Source organism: Syzygium oleosum, unplaced genomic scaffold (assembly GCF_021117445.2).
Source record: "Syzygium oleosum isolate NSW1041296 unplaced genomic scaffold, Sole_v2.1 Sole_v2.08, whole genome shotgun sequence".
Taxonomy (NCBI): Eukaryota; Viridiplantae; Streptophyta; class Magnoliopsida; order Myrtales; family Myrtaceae; genus Syzygium; species Syzygium oleosum.
In genome coordinates, this window is record NW_026607492.1 from 2682807 (window position 1) to 2698965 (window position 16159).

Genomic DNA, 16159 nt, shown 5'->3' on the forward strand with positions numbered 1-16159 from the left:
AACGGTTTGAGTTTGGGTCCCAATATTGGCACAAGCCTTTTTTTTTTTCTCATAAAAAAGACCAACTTTCAGTCGGCATTCCAAAATCCAGCTCCTGTCAAGTTTTCATCCACTGATGTTGTTAAGAATTCGACGTGTAGTTCCACGTGTATAAGGCGACTCTTGGTTGTCGTTGCCGAAGCCTTCGCCGGATAAGCTGAAGGTTGCATATGAAAATGTGACTGAGCATTTAGTCGGAGTTGATGATCGTGTAGAAGCTATAATCAAAATGTTGGATGTGGGATCTGATGGTGTACGATTTCTTAGAATTCACGGAATAAGCGGTGTTGGCAAAACAACCCTTGCTAAGGTCGTCTTCAACAAACTATCTTCTAGCTTTGACTGATGTTGTTTCCTCGCAGACGTTCGGGAATCTTCAAAAGGTAATGATGGTCCGGTAAATTTGCAAAAACAATTGTTATCCAAGCTCTTTGGTTCTCATTCTATCGACCAAATTTATCACGTGAATGATGAGATCAACATGATTGATATGACTTGGGCACAAGAGGCATGAACAAGCGATTCGCTGGACCGAGCATATCCGAAAATTGAGAAAAACGAAATCCTGGACTTGCAATCGGCGGCGTCCGAAAACAAGGAAAGCTTTTGGATTGTGTATGATCTTTCCATGTCAATACAACTGCGAGTTGCCAAGTATATGTAGAATGATATATCGCATCCTTAATGGCATTGCACAAACTCCCCCCGGATCAAATTTGGATATCGACTGAAAGTTTGTGCTTTTTTATGAGACAAAAAAAAATTTAGGCAAAAAACGGATCTCAAACTAAAATTGGTGTTTTTTTTTATAAAATAAAAAAAATTGCGACAGAATTGAAATTTGAGTTAAAGTTAGCGTAAGGAATTAAGACTTAATTAGTATCACAAACTTTTATCTACCCTCCAGAGAAGATTCCCCTATTTCTACTATTATATGTTGCGTCTTGTTTGGCCAAAACGAGAGGGATTTACTTTAAGCCCGGGGAATTTTTTTTTAATTAACCCCATTCCAAACCCTAATATGGAAATTGGGTCACATTCTTTCGAAGGAAAAGAAAATTTAAATAAACTTGGGACAAGTGTATCAGAAGTCCTAAAATTTATCGCGAAAGTCCAATTTAGTTTTAAAACTTTCAAAAAGTGCAATTACGCCCTAAAACTTGTCACGAAAATATAATTGAGTTCTAAAATTTTCAAAAAGTACAATCAAATCCTACAACTTGTCAAATTGGTCCAATCAAGTCCTTCCGTACGTTGATTGCAGTTTTCGAAATTTTTAGGACTAGATTACATTTTCGTGACAAGTTTTAAGACTTCATTGCATTTTTTGAAAGTTTTAAGACTTCATTGCATTTTTTGAAAGTTTTAAGACTTGATTGCACTTTTTAAAAGTTTTAGGATTCAATTGCATTTGTGACAAGTTTTAGAACTTTCGGTGTACTTATCCTAATAAACTCAAACTCATGAATCACCGGATAGAATCAGTAACGAAACTGAAAATGCTGAATAAACATGGATTTTATTTTTTTGGAATCTCGGCCTCAAATGACGTGTTACATAAAGAGGATAACATCAACACGGTGAAGCAACATTGGAGTAAGTTGCACAGCATTGTTAGGACCCATTTGCAAGGTGGCTAGAGAGTAGTAAGCTCCTCCAGGACCCTTAGCCAACAGAGAAGTGTGAGTCCCTTTCTCTTCCAATTTGCCCTTGTCCAACACTGCCATCACATTCACATCACAGTTGTTTAGTGCTGAACCTGTGAGCAGCCACCACCACACCAGTCCTGCTTACACCATCAGGCCCTCCAATGCATCTTGCACCATCCTCTCCGATTGCCCGTCGAGCGCGCTGATCGCCTCATCCAGCAGCAGCACGCTTGGCTTCTTCAGTCTGGCCTGGGCTATGGCGATGCACTGCTTCTAACCGCCGGAGAGTTGCACCCCCTGTTGTCGCACCAGGTGTCAACCCTGTCCTTTAGTCCTGAGATGAAGCCGTGGAGAAGGAACGACTCAGTGCGACGGCTGAATCAGATAAAAATGATCAGTAATGACTTTTTACTGGCCAGAACAACATAGTTTAATTGCACCTAATCCGTGCATGAGTTGGTGTTTTCGGAACCGCAATGGAGATGTGCTTTGCCGAAAAGTGTCGACAAAGCACCTTTCAAGATATGGATCGATGTTTTGACCAAAAAAATAAAAAAAAGATATGGATCAATATGGAAATTGACAAACGATGCAAAGGGTCCTTTGTTGATTCTTGGACAAGAAATGTGGATTCACGAGAAAAATTTAAAGGTACGAAGACTCGAGGCAATACTCAAATATAAAGATAACATGAATATAAAATAGAACAACTTATGTTCATTGATTGATCGGTGGCACTTTGCTTGATAGCTACTAGAACGGTTAACAACAGTTGCAAAGAAAGCAAACAACAACCTACGCGACTCCTAAAAATTCAGAAACGTGTATTAACAAACGGTTATCAAGAGCTATTATCATACTCTTAGTGCCTCAACTACATTTCCCATGGTTTTTTTTCCCTGTTTTAAGAAGATTCACATCCCGCATTACTTGAGACCTTCTGAGACGCTCAGCGTGCTCTGGAGGTTCACGAGCGAGTAGTAAGCTCCAGCCGGACCCTTAGCCATCAAGGAAGAGTGGCTCCCCTATTCCACCACCTTCCCTTTGTCTAGCACGGCGATCACGTCGCACGCTTGTATGGTACTCAACCTATGTGCCACCATTAGCGTGGTTCGTCTGACCATTAAGCGCTCCAGAGCGTTCTGCACCACCTTCTCCAACTGGCTATCAAGCCCGCTAGTCGCCTCATCAAGTAACAACAGTGTCGGATTTCAAAGTATGGCTCTCGCTATGGCGACTCTCTGCTTTTGCCCACCGGAGAGCTGGACTCCTTTGTCTCCGCACCACGTGTTGTATCCGTCTTTTAATGCCATTATGAAGTCGTGAGCGTTTGCAGCCCGGGCAACCTCGACGACTTCCGTTTCACTCATCTCGCACAATATTCCGTAGACAATGTTCTCTCTAATTGTGCCGGCGAACAGAGTCGGTTCCTGACTGACTAATGCAATGTGCTTCCTTAAGGCCCAGAGGTGGTATGACCTCACATCTCGTCCGTCAATTTTTACCATGCCTCTGATCGGATCGTAGAATCTTTCGATCAAGCCAATGAGGCTCGACTTTCCGGATCCACTCTGTCCCACTAATGCGGTCGATTTCCCTGCTTCGATTTTGAATGAGAAGTCCTTTAAGATGGTGACATCCGGCCTTTCAGGGTATGCGAAATCTACACTGCAAAACTCTACATGGCCTGTTATTTGTCTCGGTTGGTAACTTTCTGTGTCTTCAGTTTCAATTCTGGTCTGCCGGTCCAATATTGTGAACATGGACCCGACCGTGTCTGAGCCCTTGGCAAGGTCTGTCGTCATGCTTCCGGCATCTGCAATCACTCGGCCTATGCTGATCAAGACCATGAACGTCTCGAAGAGCTCTTTCGATGTGATTTGCCCTTGTGAAATCAACTTGCCTCCGTACCAGAAATCTAAAGCCCATGCGCACTTTGTAAAGAATTGCGAGGCAGCTAGTCCAATACCAGCATACCACGACTGCCGGATGCTCTCTCGTTCCGGGGCTTCCTGGGCTTCCTGGGCTTTCTCGAGCATATTGAGGATGCGCTCTTGGGAAGAAAAGGAAATGATAGTTCGGCTGGTAGAGACTGCATCCCCCGCAAGGTTGCTGCTATCGTCTTGGGCCTTCATGGCCTTCTCTGACATTGTCTTCAGTAACAGACCCGACATATTTTTGTGCGACCCAAACGTGGAGAAAAAATTGAGATTTAGTTCGTGACGGGGAGGGTTGGGCCGATAGGCCCAACCCGGAGCAAGCGAACAAATCTCTATAGCGGTCCGCCCAAGCTGGAGCAAACGAACAAATGTCTCGGGGGTTCGGGGACGTAACCCCCGAGAAATTTTTTTTTGGGGAGCCCTATATAATACCGCGGCTAGGGTTTTTTCATTAATTAAGAGAGATTTTCGTTTTGTGATACGAGAGGTTTTGTTAAGTCATTTTTCGACTTCTGAAAACTGTACTCTCTTTGATTATAGTGGAATCTTGTTTTGCCTCGTCCGTGGACATAGATCACCTTGTGATCGAACCACGTAAATCCTTGTATTCTGTATTTGTTTTTCTGCGTTTGTCTCCAACAGCATCCTTATCGAGTCTAGAGCAAACCGAACCTCTGGAGTTCTGATCTTGATCGAACCATCCAACTTTGAAAGTCAGGATTTTAGAGAGTATCTTCTCTCGGATCCTCTTAGTCAAGCACTCCCCCATGAAAGCGAAGTTGTTATGTTGGCTCACATTGACTGAGAGCGAGAACACGGCCAAACCCAGAAAGCAGAATGCATAAATCCTTATCTTTGCTTTAATCTCCTCGTGGTCTTGTAAAAAAATAAACCCAGACCATTGAGCCCATGGCGTCGGGCGGCGGAGGACGGTGGTCGGCGGCAAGAGGTAGCGGGCGGTGGCCAGCGGCCGGCCGCTTCCGAGTGGCCGACAGGTGGCGGCGAAGGATGGCGGGAGGCGGCGGTGGGCGGGTTGCGGCCGGCGTTGGGCGGCGATGAACGGCAGAGGATGGCGGTGGGAGGAGGCGGTCGACGAAGGACATCGGCGGGAGGCGGCCGGCGGTGGGGGGAGGCGGCCGGCGGTAAGGGGGTGGCCGGCTAGTAGTGACGACAAGCGATAAGAAGAGTTTTTATTTCACATTTCTATTCTAGAAATAGAAAATAAGAAATGAGAAAAGTAGATTTTTTTTACTTCTGATTTCTGTTACAAACTTATTTCTGAAATAGAAATTTGTTCCAAAAATAGAAAAATGAAATTGGATTACCAAACGGATTTCTGTTCCAAACCTGTTTATGGAAACAGAAAAATAGAAAATAGAAAAACAGAAATGATTTCATGTGTGCCCTTATTATACTCTTCCTTGATCTTTCTTGCAATTATTATTAGAGTCCTCCCATGTATCATGGCCGGGATTATGAGGAACAGGGCAATGGGGAACCCAACTATTGCTAGTCTCCACAACATCACGAATGCCGCTATGTAGCTCCCCACGAACAGCGACACGTTGACAAGAAAATTAGGGACCTATAATTTTAGTTTAGAAACATTTAGCTATCATAATTAAAACATGACATAACAGAGAGAGATTCAGATTCTGAATTAGGGACCTTCTCGCTTAGGACATCCTGAATCATGAGACTACCGCTGGATACACTGGTGACGACCTCGGACGTGCTCATCACATGCATGTCGAAGTAGGTCACGTCTTGCCTGAGCACAGCTCTCAAGTACCTGGCTCTGATTCTTTGGGTTTGCCTCTTGCCAGTCCTGGTCCAGCAATACCCTTCTGAATACAATCACCATCACCATCATGGTCAGAAAAAGTTGGGCAAAATCTCAACTTTTCTTTTATTTCCAACCCTTGCCAAGATAAAATAAAAAACCCAAAAAGGGAACGCGAGTAACAGTGTGACCCACCTAGCAAACAAGCAAATATCAATCCACAGGCCATGTACAAGAGAACCAGTGCATTCTGCAGAAACACAATCCAGAGTGAGGGAAACAGATCGATATGGCCTTGTTACGAACTCAAGAGAGAGATGGCCGTGTGTACCTTGTTGATCTTGTGACGAAACGTTTCGGAATCCAGTGAAGAAGCGGAGCCAATGTCGTTCATGAGCCGACTAGTGACATAGAGCAAGAGGGGCGTAGAGAAGCCATCAGCGACGGTACCAAAGAAGCCAAGACCCATCAAGCACTTGTCCACTCCATCTGCGTGCATGAATGTGGAGCCTATTGACGACCACCCTTTCTTCTTCTCCTCCTCCTCCGCCACATTGCTCTGTCTCTCATTTCCCATTTTTGTTCTCCCAAGTTTCTTCCAGGAACAACCAACGTAAGGATTCTCAACTCGTCTTTGATTAATTGATTGACTTTAAATGTTTCTTTGCATGTTGCTTCCTCCTAGAAAGAGTGAAAGATGAGACCAGAACCGATGCTAAAGGGCTTGGTGGCGTCTCTTCTTGGCCAAGAGCAACCATTATTTATAGTCTGCTATTAATGTATGTCCGGACAGATTCATAAGTCAGCTGATCTTATGGCCCTTGCCAGTGGTTGGAATGGTCGCCAAATATGAGGCTTGAAACAAAAGAAACAGATAGGACTATCACAATCGAAAGGTCCAAGCATGCCGTCATTCATTAGTATCACGAACTTGAATCTACCCTCCAGACAGGAGTCCACTCTCCCCATTCCTACAAGTACAAGTTGACCCCACTCCAAACCCTACCGCGAAATGGGATCACATTATCTTGAAGAAAAAAAATTGAATAAACATTGAATTGATGAATAACCGGACAGAATTGGTAACAAAACTGAAAATTCTGAATAAACATGGATTTTACTTTTGTGGAATCTAGAGTAGATCCAACTATTTATAATTATAAAATCAACTTGATTCGGTAAAATGCATTCCGATAGATAACGAATTTAACTGACAATGAAGACAAACAGGAGGACTAATCCTGCTACAGACGCCAAACGATGAGTTACATTAAGAGAACAAGAAGATGCAAAGTATCAAGCTCTATACTTCAGATGATTACAGCAAGTTCTTGCATTAAAAAAGAAAATATAGTCAACATTGTGGACTAATATTCAAGTTGTCACACAGCATTGTTAGGAGCCATTTGCAAGGTGGCTAGAGAGTAGTAAGCTCCTCCAGGACCCTTGGCCAACAAAGAAGAGTGAGTCCCTTTCTCCACCAATTTGCCCTTCTCCAACACTGCAATCACATCGCAGTTGTGGATGGTACTCAACCTGTGAGCCACCACCACACTGGTCCTGCCCAGCATCAAGCCCTCCAATGCATCTTGCACCATCTTCTCCGATTGCCCGTCGAGCGCGCTTGTCGCCTCGTCCAGCAGCAACACGCTCGGGTTCTTCAGTATGGCCCGGGCTATGGCGATGCGCTGCTTCTGGCCGCCGGAGAGCTGCACGCCCCTGTCGCCGCACCAGGTGCCGTACCCGTCCTTTAGTCCCGAGATGAAGCCGTGGGCGTTTGCCACTCTGGCAGCTTCGACAATCTCTGTCTCATCGACTGCTCGGGAAACTCCATAGATGATGTTCTCCTTTACAGTGGTCGCGAATAGAGCCGGCTCTTGGCTGACCAGGGCGATATGCTGTCTCAGAGATCGGAGATGGTATGATCTTATTTCTCGGCCGTCGATCTTGATCGTCCCTCGGAGTGGATCGTAGAATCTCTCGATCAGGCCAATGATGGTCGATTTCCCGGACCCGCTTTGGCCTACCAAGGCCGTCGACTTCCCTGCCTCAATATCGATGGAGAAGCCCCTTAGGATCATCGCATCGGGCCTAGCTGGATAAGCAAAATCCACATCACGAACTTCGACATGTCCTGATATCTTTTCAGGTTTGAGGCCTCGCGGGTCGGCAGGTTTGATGTTCGTTTCACGGTCCAAGATGGTGAAGACAGACTTCATCGCGTCCGAGCCACTGGCAATGTCGGTGGTCATGCTTCCGGCATCAGCAATGACCTTCCCGGTGGAGATCAAAATCAGGAACGTCTCGAAAACCTCTTTGTATGTGACGTAGCCCTGCGAAACCAACTTCCCGCCGTACCAGAAGTCAAAAGCCCATGTGCATTTGGTAAGGCTCTGGGATGCACCAAGCCCGACCCCAGCAAACCACGACTGCCTCTCGTTCTCTCTCCGCGGGCCTTCTTGGGCCTTCCTCAGCATCTCCAGGATTCTTTCTTGGGAAGAGAAGGCAGTGATGATTCTGTGATTGGACACTGCTTCGGCAGCTAACTTGCTGCACTCATTTTGCGCTTCAATGGCCTTCTGTGACATGCCCTTGAGCAGGGACTTTCTTCCATAAAAGCAGACAATGATGAGTGGCTCGATGGCTATCATGACAATGGCAAGCCTCCATGCAATCACTAGTCCCATTATGCAGGCTATGGTTACTGCTGAGATGGCTTGTACAAGGAGAGACATTTGATCACCTACTAAGGATCTCACCTGCAAAACATATCGAGAACCAGTCTCGTTACAGCAATCATGTTGTTTGATGACAGACAGAGCATATTTAAATGGTAACAATTCTCATTCAGCTTTCCACGAAATGAAAAAAGCTCAAATTATGCGACATACCACATTGGCGTCTTTGGCAAGTCTAGAGCAAATGGCACCACTCGAGTTCTCGTCTTGATCGAACCAACCAACCTCGAAAGTGAGAATCTTTGCTAACATCATCTCGCGGATCCTCTTAGTCAAATACTCCCCGACATAGGCGAAATTGTAGTGTTGAGACATGTTGATCATCAATGAGAACACGAAGAACCCCGTGAAGCACAATGTATATGTCCTTGTCTTCTCCTTAATCTCATCATGGTCTGTTAGGAAAAAGACCGATATCATCGACCCCATCACGAACGCGAACACTGGTTGAATGGCACCACCCAAGACAGCGCTAACACATGCCATGGCTACTTGTTTCCATTCTGGGTGACTGAAAGCTAATAATCTTCGAAGCAACAAAGTTTGAAATGTCTGGCCTTCTCTTGTGTTCCCTCTCTCTGTTGATATTTGAGTTGATTCCGCATCATCAGCTGAGCCGAAGACGGAGGCAGTAGGATACCTTGTAGATTCGATCTTAGGAGAGGACGGTGACCTTGTGGATGTGACCTGAGCTTCGTCTTGAGTTTTCTTGCTTTCCATTTGTTGAAGATGCACGAGGGAAGAGTATATGCCTTCTTTGCATTGGATCAATTCTTGATGTAAGCCGGTTTCCATCACCTGGCCATTTTGGATGACGGCAATGATGTCGGCATTTTGGATGGTGGATAGCCGATGAGCAACGATGACAGTTGTTCGCCCAACAGCAACTTTTTCAAGGGCTTCCTGAACGATCCTCTCCGATTCCAAGTCCAAAGCGCTAGTTGCCTCATCAAGGAGGAGAATTCGAGGGGATTTGATTATAGCTCTTGCAATGGCGATTCTCTGCTTTTGTCCTCCAGACATTTGAATGCCTCTTTCACCAACCTACCAACATACATTTTACGCATATGATCTCAACTCAAATATCACCATAATAAAACATTGGTGTAATTAAATACGTCCAAACAAACTTAGAAAAAACCGACGGAAAACCCAAATAAAAATGCACCTGTGTTTCATATCCCTGAGGCATTTGAGAGATGAAATTATGAGCATTGGAAGCTTTGGCTGCTTCAACTACCTCTTCCATGGTGGCATCTTCCTTACCAAAGAGGATGTTCTCCTTTATGGTGGTGGCAAATAATGTTGGCTCTTGGCTTACCAAGCCCATCTGTGACCTTAGCCACTTCAGCTGCAACTTATCAATGGGAACTCCATCCAGAAGGATTTCTCCGTTGAAAGGATCATAAAACCTTTGCAACAAGGAGATGACCGTAGATTTCCCTGACCCACTGCCACCCACGAGAGCAACTGACTTTCCTGCCGGTACCGTCAAGCAAAAGTCTTCGAAGATGATGTTGTTGGGCCGCGACGGGTACGCGAACACCACATGCTTGAATTCAATTTCACCGGAAACTTTCTCCACGATCTTCCCTTCCAAGTTGTCGGTATCAATCTTGGGGACTCGATTGATCACCTCCGTGATACGTTCCACTACGGAGATTGCCTCGGTAAAGTACTTCAAATTTGATAAACCGGTGCCGAACGCTCTGTTCGTTAAAGGGCACTAGTAAGTTATTCATGACTAGATAGGCTCCACACACCGACGATGCCATACTTACTATAACGCGAACATAGAAAACGAAGGACTGTTTCTCATCAATTTAAAACGTTTTTGGAAAAACAGAAAGTGAAGATACTCATTACTCACAATCCTCCGACGGCTAAGCCGGCTCCGACGGCATAAACGGTACCGCCTTTGGCGCCGTGGTACATGACCATTCTGCTACCATAGTAAGCCATGAAGGCCCAAATTCCAAATACAACCGCATTGCTCCCAATGGCCAGGCCTTTGGCCAAGCCCTGCTTCAACCCCAATTTGACCGACCCTTCAAGTGCTCCAGAGAAATCACTCATGGTCTTGCTCTCACCCACGAAGGCATAAACTGTTCTGATGGAGGATATGGCTTGTTCTGCAATTGTGCCCGCCTTGTTGTACTCTTCCCCAACTCTTCTTGCTAGTCCCATCAGAGTCCTCCCATAGATTAAGCCAGGGACTATGAAGAGCACCACAAAGGGAAAGCCCACAAGGGCTAGTCTCCACTGGAGCAGGAATGCTGCTATGTAGCTCCCAATGAATGTGGATATGTTCATCACAAAGTTTGGCACCTGAAAATATTCGCACAAAAGAATTGCTATAGTAATGTCGTCGTTATAAATAAATGAAATTTCATCACTTGATCACCCCTTTTCTTTTCTTTTCCTAGTGTCAAATTTTGGTCAATTTTTACTACAATACATTTGATGTCGCGTACATGATGTTATGCATTTCACACCTCTTATATATAAGTCTATGCATTCGCCACTAGAGCAGCTTCTCTTGTCTCAAAACACCGGATTACACACTTGTTTTAACTTCACTTTTACGGCGTGGCTGAACATTAGGTCACTTTTTACCTTAACGCTAAGAGCATCTTGAATCACGAGCGTATCATTGGCGACGCTCGTGATGACCTCGGACGTGCTCGTGACGTTCAAGTCAAAATAGCCCACGTCTTGCCTCAACACGGCTCTCAGGTACGTGGATCTCATCCTCGAGGCTTGCCTCTCTCCCGTCCTCGTCCAGCAATATCCCTCTGATACAAAGACATTGAGCATAAAATCTTATCGAGATGAGATGAGATCAGATGAGATGATGTGGCACATATTTACCACATTGAATGGTCAGCATTCGAAAATAAGCACTTCCTGACGTAGGTTGCGACGGGAAATCAATAAGTGCACTACTAGAGAGAGTGGTTGCTTTTGTTTCGAGAACACATCGCAATCGTCAAGATTGCCACAAATGAAAAGCTTACCTAGAAAAGCAGCGACAAATAGTCCACAAGCCACCCAGACCAGGGATAATGCATTCTGCCCACCCACGAACATTGCCAATAGGAAGATCCACGTTATTTTGCGATAATGACATTATGACTAAGTGAATCCAGAAGGATAGTCTCTACGTTCATCGTACCGAGACCAAAAACATTACCTTGTTGATGACATGAGCGAATTGGCCTTCGTCCAGGGACGGCGCGTCGCCGATGTTGTTCATGAGGCGGCTAGACAGGAACAGCACAAACGGCGTGGAGACGCCGTCGCCGACCGCCCCAAGAAACCCCAGCGCCATCAACCACTTATCCGCGACGTCGGCATGCTTGAAGATGGAGCTTACAGACGCAGCAATCCTCATCTTCTTCGCGTTGGTCACTCCAGTCGCGTCTCCCTCGTACCCCATGCTTGTTAACTAACGAGGATGAGTGTGTATGTTGCATGTATATTTATAGAGGAAGAAGAGAAAGCCCAGCACTTTCGGAGAAGTCGAGGGTCGAAAGACGACATGGGTGGCCTTCCTTCTTTAACGTTAAAGCTTGTGCAAAAAGTCAGCCTACGAGTACAATTTGTTACACTATGGGTCGGTGCGTCACTAGTGACGCCCAGGGACAAAATACCCTATCCACCATTGAGTGTTTCAACCAATAACAATTTCTGTGGTGACCTGATGCGCGACTGGATTTCGATAAAGAGATGTTACATTGTCAACTCAAGATATTTAAGTTAATAGATGAAGAAAGACAATATCATATAACATCAATATAAATCCCATAAATAACTAATGGGAGATACTTTGATACCCATTTGAATTGATAACGACACTTGAAATTGATGGATGGGGGCAAATAAATTCGAGAACGCAACTCGACTCTAATTGGGAAATTACCAAAAAAGTTTTAAATATATTACAATTGTGACAATTCATTCCTAAAATATTTGGCATTTGTGTCAATTTACTCCATCTGGTCAATTTTGGTCGGAAATCGCTGACATGGACCCCGGCCGTCCTACGTAGTGTGGTTGGCGTTGACATGAACATTTTTAAATAATATTTTAATAGTTTTTCTCTTTCGTTTTCCTTTTTTTTCTCTTTCTTTTTTTTTTCTTCCTTTCTTCTTCTAGACGGTCGCCAGACATCGGCGACTAGCCAGAGGCGAGGGCTGGCGAGGTTGACCTTATTGGTCCTCGCCTCTAGCCGATTGCCAAGGCTAGAGGGAAAGGAAGAAAAACAAGAGAGAGAACATAAAAAAGGAAAAAAAAAGAATAAACAAATAATTTGAAAAATTATTAAAACATTAGTTTAAAATGTTAGCGCCGGCCACGCCACGTAGGACGGCCGGCATCAATGTTAGCGATTTTTGGCCAAAATTGACTGGTTGGATTGAATTGGCACAAATGCAAAATGTTTAGGATTTGATTAGCAAAACAAAAAAAAAGATTTAAAACTGAATTGACACAATTGCAATAGTTTAGGATTTTTTTGGTAATTCTCCCGATTCTAATACCATATTAGATTGTCCAACCAAAAAACTTAAGTCAATATATGAAGGGAGACAAGATTAATATGAGGCACGTATAAACTCCATAAATGAGGGATGTGAGATGTCTTTATAGACGACATACGATGAAGGCAAGGATTGAGGATTTTAGTCGGCTTTATTCGGTTTTTTCTTCTTCTTTTTTTCAGGTTTTGATGTAAATATTATCTTCGTAATATTCCAGAAAGCATGAGATTTTGGGTATCCTCAAGCTCGATTGATTCAATTACATCGATTCAATTGATTTGATTTCATGTTTGAAAGTAAGGGGAGAGTTACCAAAAATGTCCTAAACCTACTGCAATTGTGCAAATTCAGTCATAAATTTTTTTTTATGTCAATTGAGTCTTAAACCTTTTGCATTTGTGACAATTCAATCAATCCGGTCAATTTTGGCCGAAAATCGCTGACATTGATGCCAGCCGTCCTACGTGACACGGTCGGCGCTGAAGTGGATAATTTTTAATTATATTTTTATATATTTTTTTAAAAAAAATTATATTTTTATATTTTTTTTCTCTTCTTTTTTTTTTTCCTTTCCCTGCCAGTGGAGGACCATGTGATAGTTACTACAACTTGACTATGCATATGGAAAAAAAAAAAAAAAGGAAATATACATAGCAGCAAAACATGGGGAGACATAAAAAAACTGAAAATCCCGTGGGATAAATTCGAATCGTCACGCTAAGCAAAATTCCAACCTGGCACGTGTTCACCAGGGGGCGTCACTAGTGACGCTTAAGGACAAAATTCCACGTTCATAATCGTTCGGTGCTCACAAAACGGCGCTCCACATTTGTACTGGTCCATCATAATTTCTGCCATAACCCCGATCTGCGTCTTGGATTTTGATCAAAGATGTTAGATTGTTCAGTTAAAAAATTTGAGTAAATATATGAAAGGAGGGGCAAAATAATATAAGGTTCATATAAACCCCATAAATTAGCGATGTGGAGTAGTTTAATATCTCGTATCTCATGCGAACCGGATCGAGAACCGCGCGTTGAATTGACGAACGAGGGAGCTTCGCACGCGAGACAAATTTTAGGGCGAAACTTAACTCCGATATCATGTTAGATTGTCAAATTTGAAACCTTAAATTAATAGATGGATGTTCCGTGTGAGGTGCTTAAGGACGACATAGGGTGGGTCAAGAATCGAGGATCTTAGTCGGGTTACTCAGTCTTTTTTGTGAGGTCTTGATGCAGATATTGTTTTCATAATATTTTCCCAGAAGTTGTGAATAGTTTCTGTCTTTCCCTCACCATTTTATACCCCAAAAAATTGGGACTAATTTCAAAAAAATGCATCAACTTTATCTCAAGTGACAATTTTAATCTGAACTTTTTTTTGTCTTATAAAAAATCACCAACTTTTACTTAAATCCTAAAATTTTCATTCAAGGTAAAGTTTGTTCTTTTCTTTTGGAATTAACCCCAAAAAAATTTACAAGAAAACATAAATATTAAAATGAAGAGAGGTCAAACTGCAGGCCCAGCAGTTTGGAATGTACATGGAGTTTGAGCCTCTCCCCACTGAGCAAAGCAAATCAACAATCCATTTGAGATACTGAAACTCTAATTAAAAAAGAGGGTCCATCATTCTTAATGACACGAGATTAGGAGAGATTCCATTGCTACCACTTAATTATCCATATTGAAAAAAAAATTAAAATATATAATGGCAGAAAATCGTGAGGAAAAAACAAAAAACAAAAATTTGTGTTGACCCTGCGTTGAATCTTCTTCACAAGACCAACCCCAAATATCTCACCGCCGTCTCGCGTCGGAAACCAGGTGCTGCCGGAACGTCGCAATGAATGTTTCGACTCTCTCGTTCAACTCCTCGTCCGACAGCCCCTCGTAGGCTCCTGCTTGATCATCCTCTTGTGCAGCATCTTGCTCCTCAGTCCCGCTCCGGCCGTCTTCTTCTTGGTAAACCAGTTCGCCGCGTGCTGTTTCGACCGCCGCCGCCGCCGCCGTCGCCGCCGCCACCGGCGGAGACCCGGAGCACCGCCGCGATCTCCTCCTCCTCTGCTTCTTGGACGTTCGTTCCTCGTCGTCCTTGGATTCTGATTCTTGATTCTTTCGGTGGCCCGGCGGCGAGCGCATGGAAGTGAAGAGAACGGCCAGGAGGATGACGTTGAGGAGGACGAAGACCCACCACACGTGCCAGCATTGCTTCCCCAAGAACGCTAGGACGGCGCGCTTCAGGCACAGCGCGGCGAGGGCAGTTCCGGCCGTGAAGAGCAGCGTCGGGACGGGGTCGTCTTCGAGCTCGCCGCCGCATCTCGTCGAACTCGCGGCGGAGAACATATACAGTCCCTTCCTTGTTTCTTCCATGGATATTGCAGAGTGCGAAGCGAAGATATGAACTTTGAGTTTGAGTTTGAGTTTTTGAGGTCGTGCAGAAGACGACGGGGTGGGTGTTGTTATATACGAGAGTGCGAAAGGTGCGTGCGCTTCGATCTTTTGATTGTGTCGAGGTGAGTGAGGGACCAGCGTGGGATTAACCTTTGGAGGCGTGGCTGATGATGCTGCCGCTACAGAAGGAGACAGCCCAACATGTTGCTACTTTTACAGGCACAGGTTTTCAAAAGGAGGGAAAAACAAAGAGTAGAAATTCCCACTGCCGTTGATAATTTGCCAAAGAAAAGGATTGGATTCGAGTGCACCGCATCGCGTTATTCAAGCCGTAGCGTTTACCATTTCGATTGACCTTTGGACTACGTCCGTTATCTTGTGGATGAAGTCTTATTCGATACACATGGATAGAGCTGATTAGTGCTCGTTTAAAGAGATTACTCAAATCAAAAGATTCGGATGTTCTCGCTTTAATAAAATGAAATTTATGTAGATATTGTTAGTGGTCTGCCCTAAGAATCAATCAAGGTTGATACTCTAATATTAGTTGTGGATTAGGTTGTGTCGGAAAACCGATCTTCACTATACTTAGGTAGTCATAATGTCTTGCTAGAGACCGCTTATGACTTGTGAGCCAAAAGAGTTTTGGGCACACTGCTAATGTTTAGTGAACCTACAGGGTCGCACACAATAGAGAACGGACTTAATATTGTCTGTGCGCCTTGATCTACTTAAGAAGTAGATTTTAATTTATTCTCCTATTTAAATTATCTATGCGGTCGTGTGCGTTATGAGATAACGATTAAACGTACGATTGAAGGTGGACGGTTTGGCGGGCCCAAATAGCCCGGCCCACTTCTTTTAATTCCGCTAGATAATGAGACTGTATAAATAGATAGAGAATCGTTCTCTGTCTAGGGTTTTTTCGATAGAGTATCGAAAATCAAAAGGCGTTCAAGAAAAAGGAACTTAAAGATCTTTCGCTAGCACGTGGATCGTTGGAGAATTCCGTTCGTGTGTGTGGATACCGGTAGAGGCGCAACACTTGGGGCGCTCATCTAGACACAATCAGT

At 44.1% G+C, this 16159-nt stretch overlaps 2 protein-coding genes and 1 pseudogene across 2 annotated transcripts; all 3 read right to left on the bottom strand.

Annotated features, from left to right (window-relative positions):
* Window positions 1-2486: 2486 nt before the first annotated feature.
* On the bottom strand, window positions 2487-6117 carry LOC115688250 (ABC transporter B family member 15-like; annotated as a pseudogene).
* Window positions 6118-6585: 468 nt separating this feature from the next.
* Window positions 6586-11588, bottom strand: LOC115688274 (ABC transporter B family member 15-like). The gene is made up of 7 exons (XM_030614044.2): window positions 11343-11588; window positions 11167-11221; window positions 10766-10944; window positions 10020-10477; window positions 9318-9858; window positions 8303-9193; window positions 6586-8170 (listed from the first exon to the last, which is right to left on the bottom strand). The coding sequence occupies exons 1-7, from the start codon at window positions 11586-11588 to the stop codon at window positions 6794-6796; spliced, it is 3747 nt and encodes a 1248-aa protein (XP_030469904.1). The 3' UTR covers window positions 6586-6793.
* Window positions 11589-14361: 2773 nt separating this feature from the next.
* On the bottom strand, window positions 14362-15327 carry LOC115688272 (uncharacterized). The gene has a single exon (XM_030614043.2). It carries the CDS (start codon window positions 15063-15065, stop codon window positions 14493-14495), a length of 573 nt encoding a protein of 190 aa, XP_030469903.1. The 5' UTR covers window positions 15066-15327; the 3' UTR covers window positions 14362-14492.
* Window positions 15328-16159: the final 832 nt, after the last annotated feature.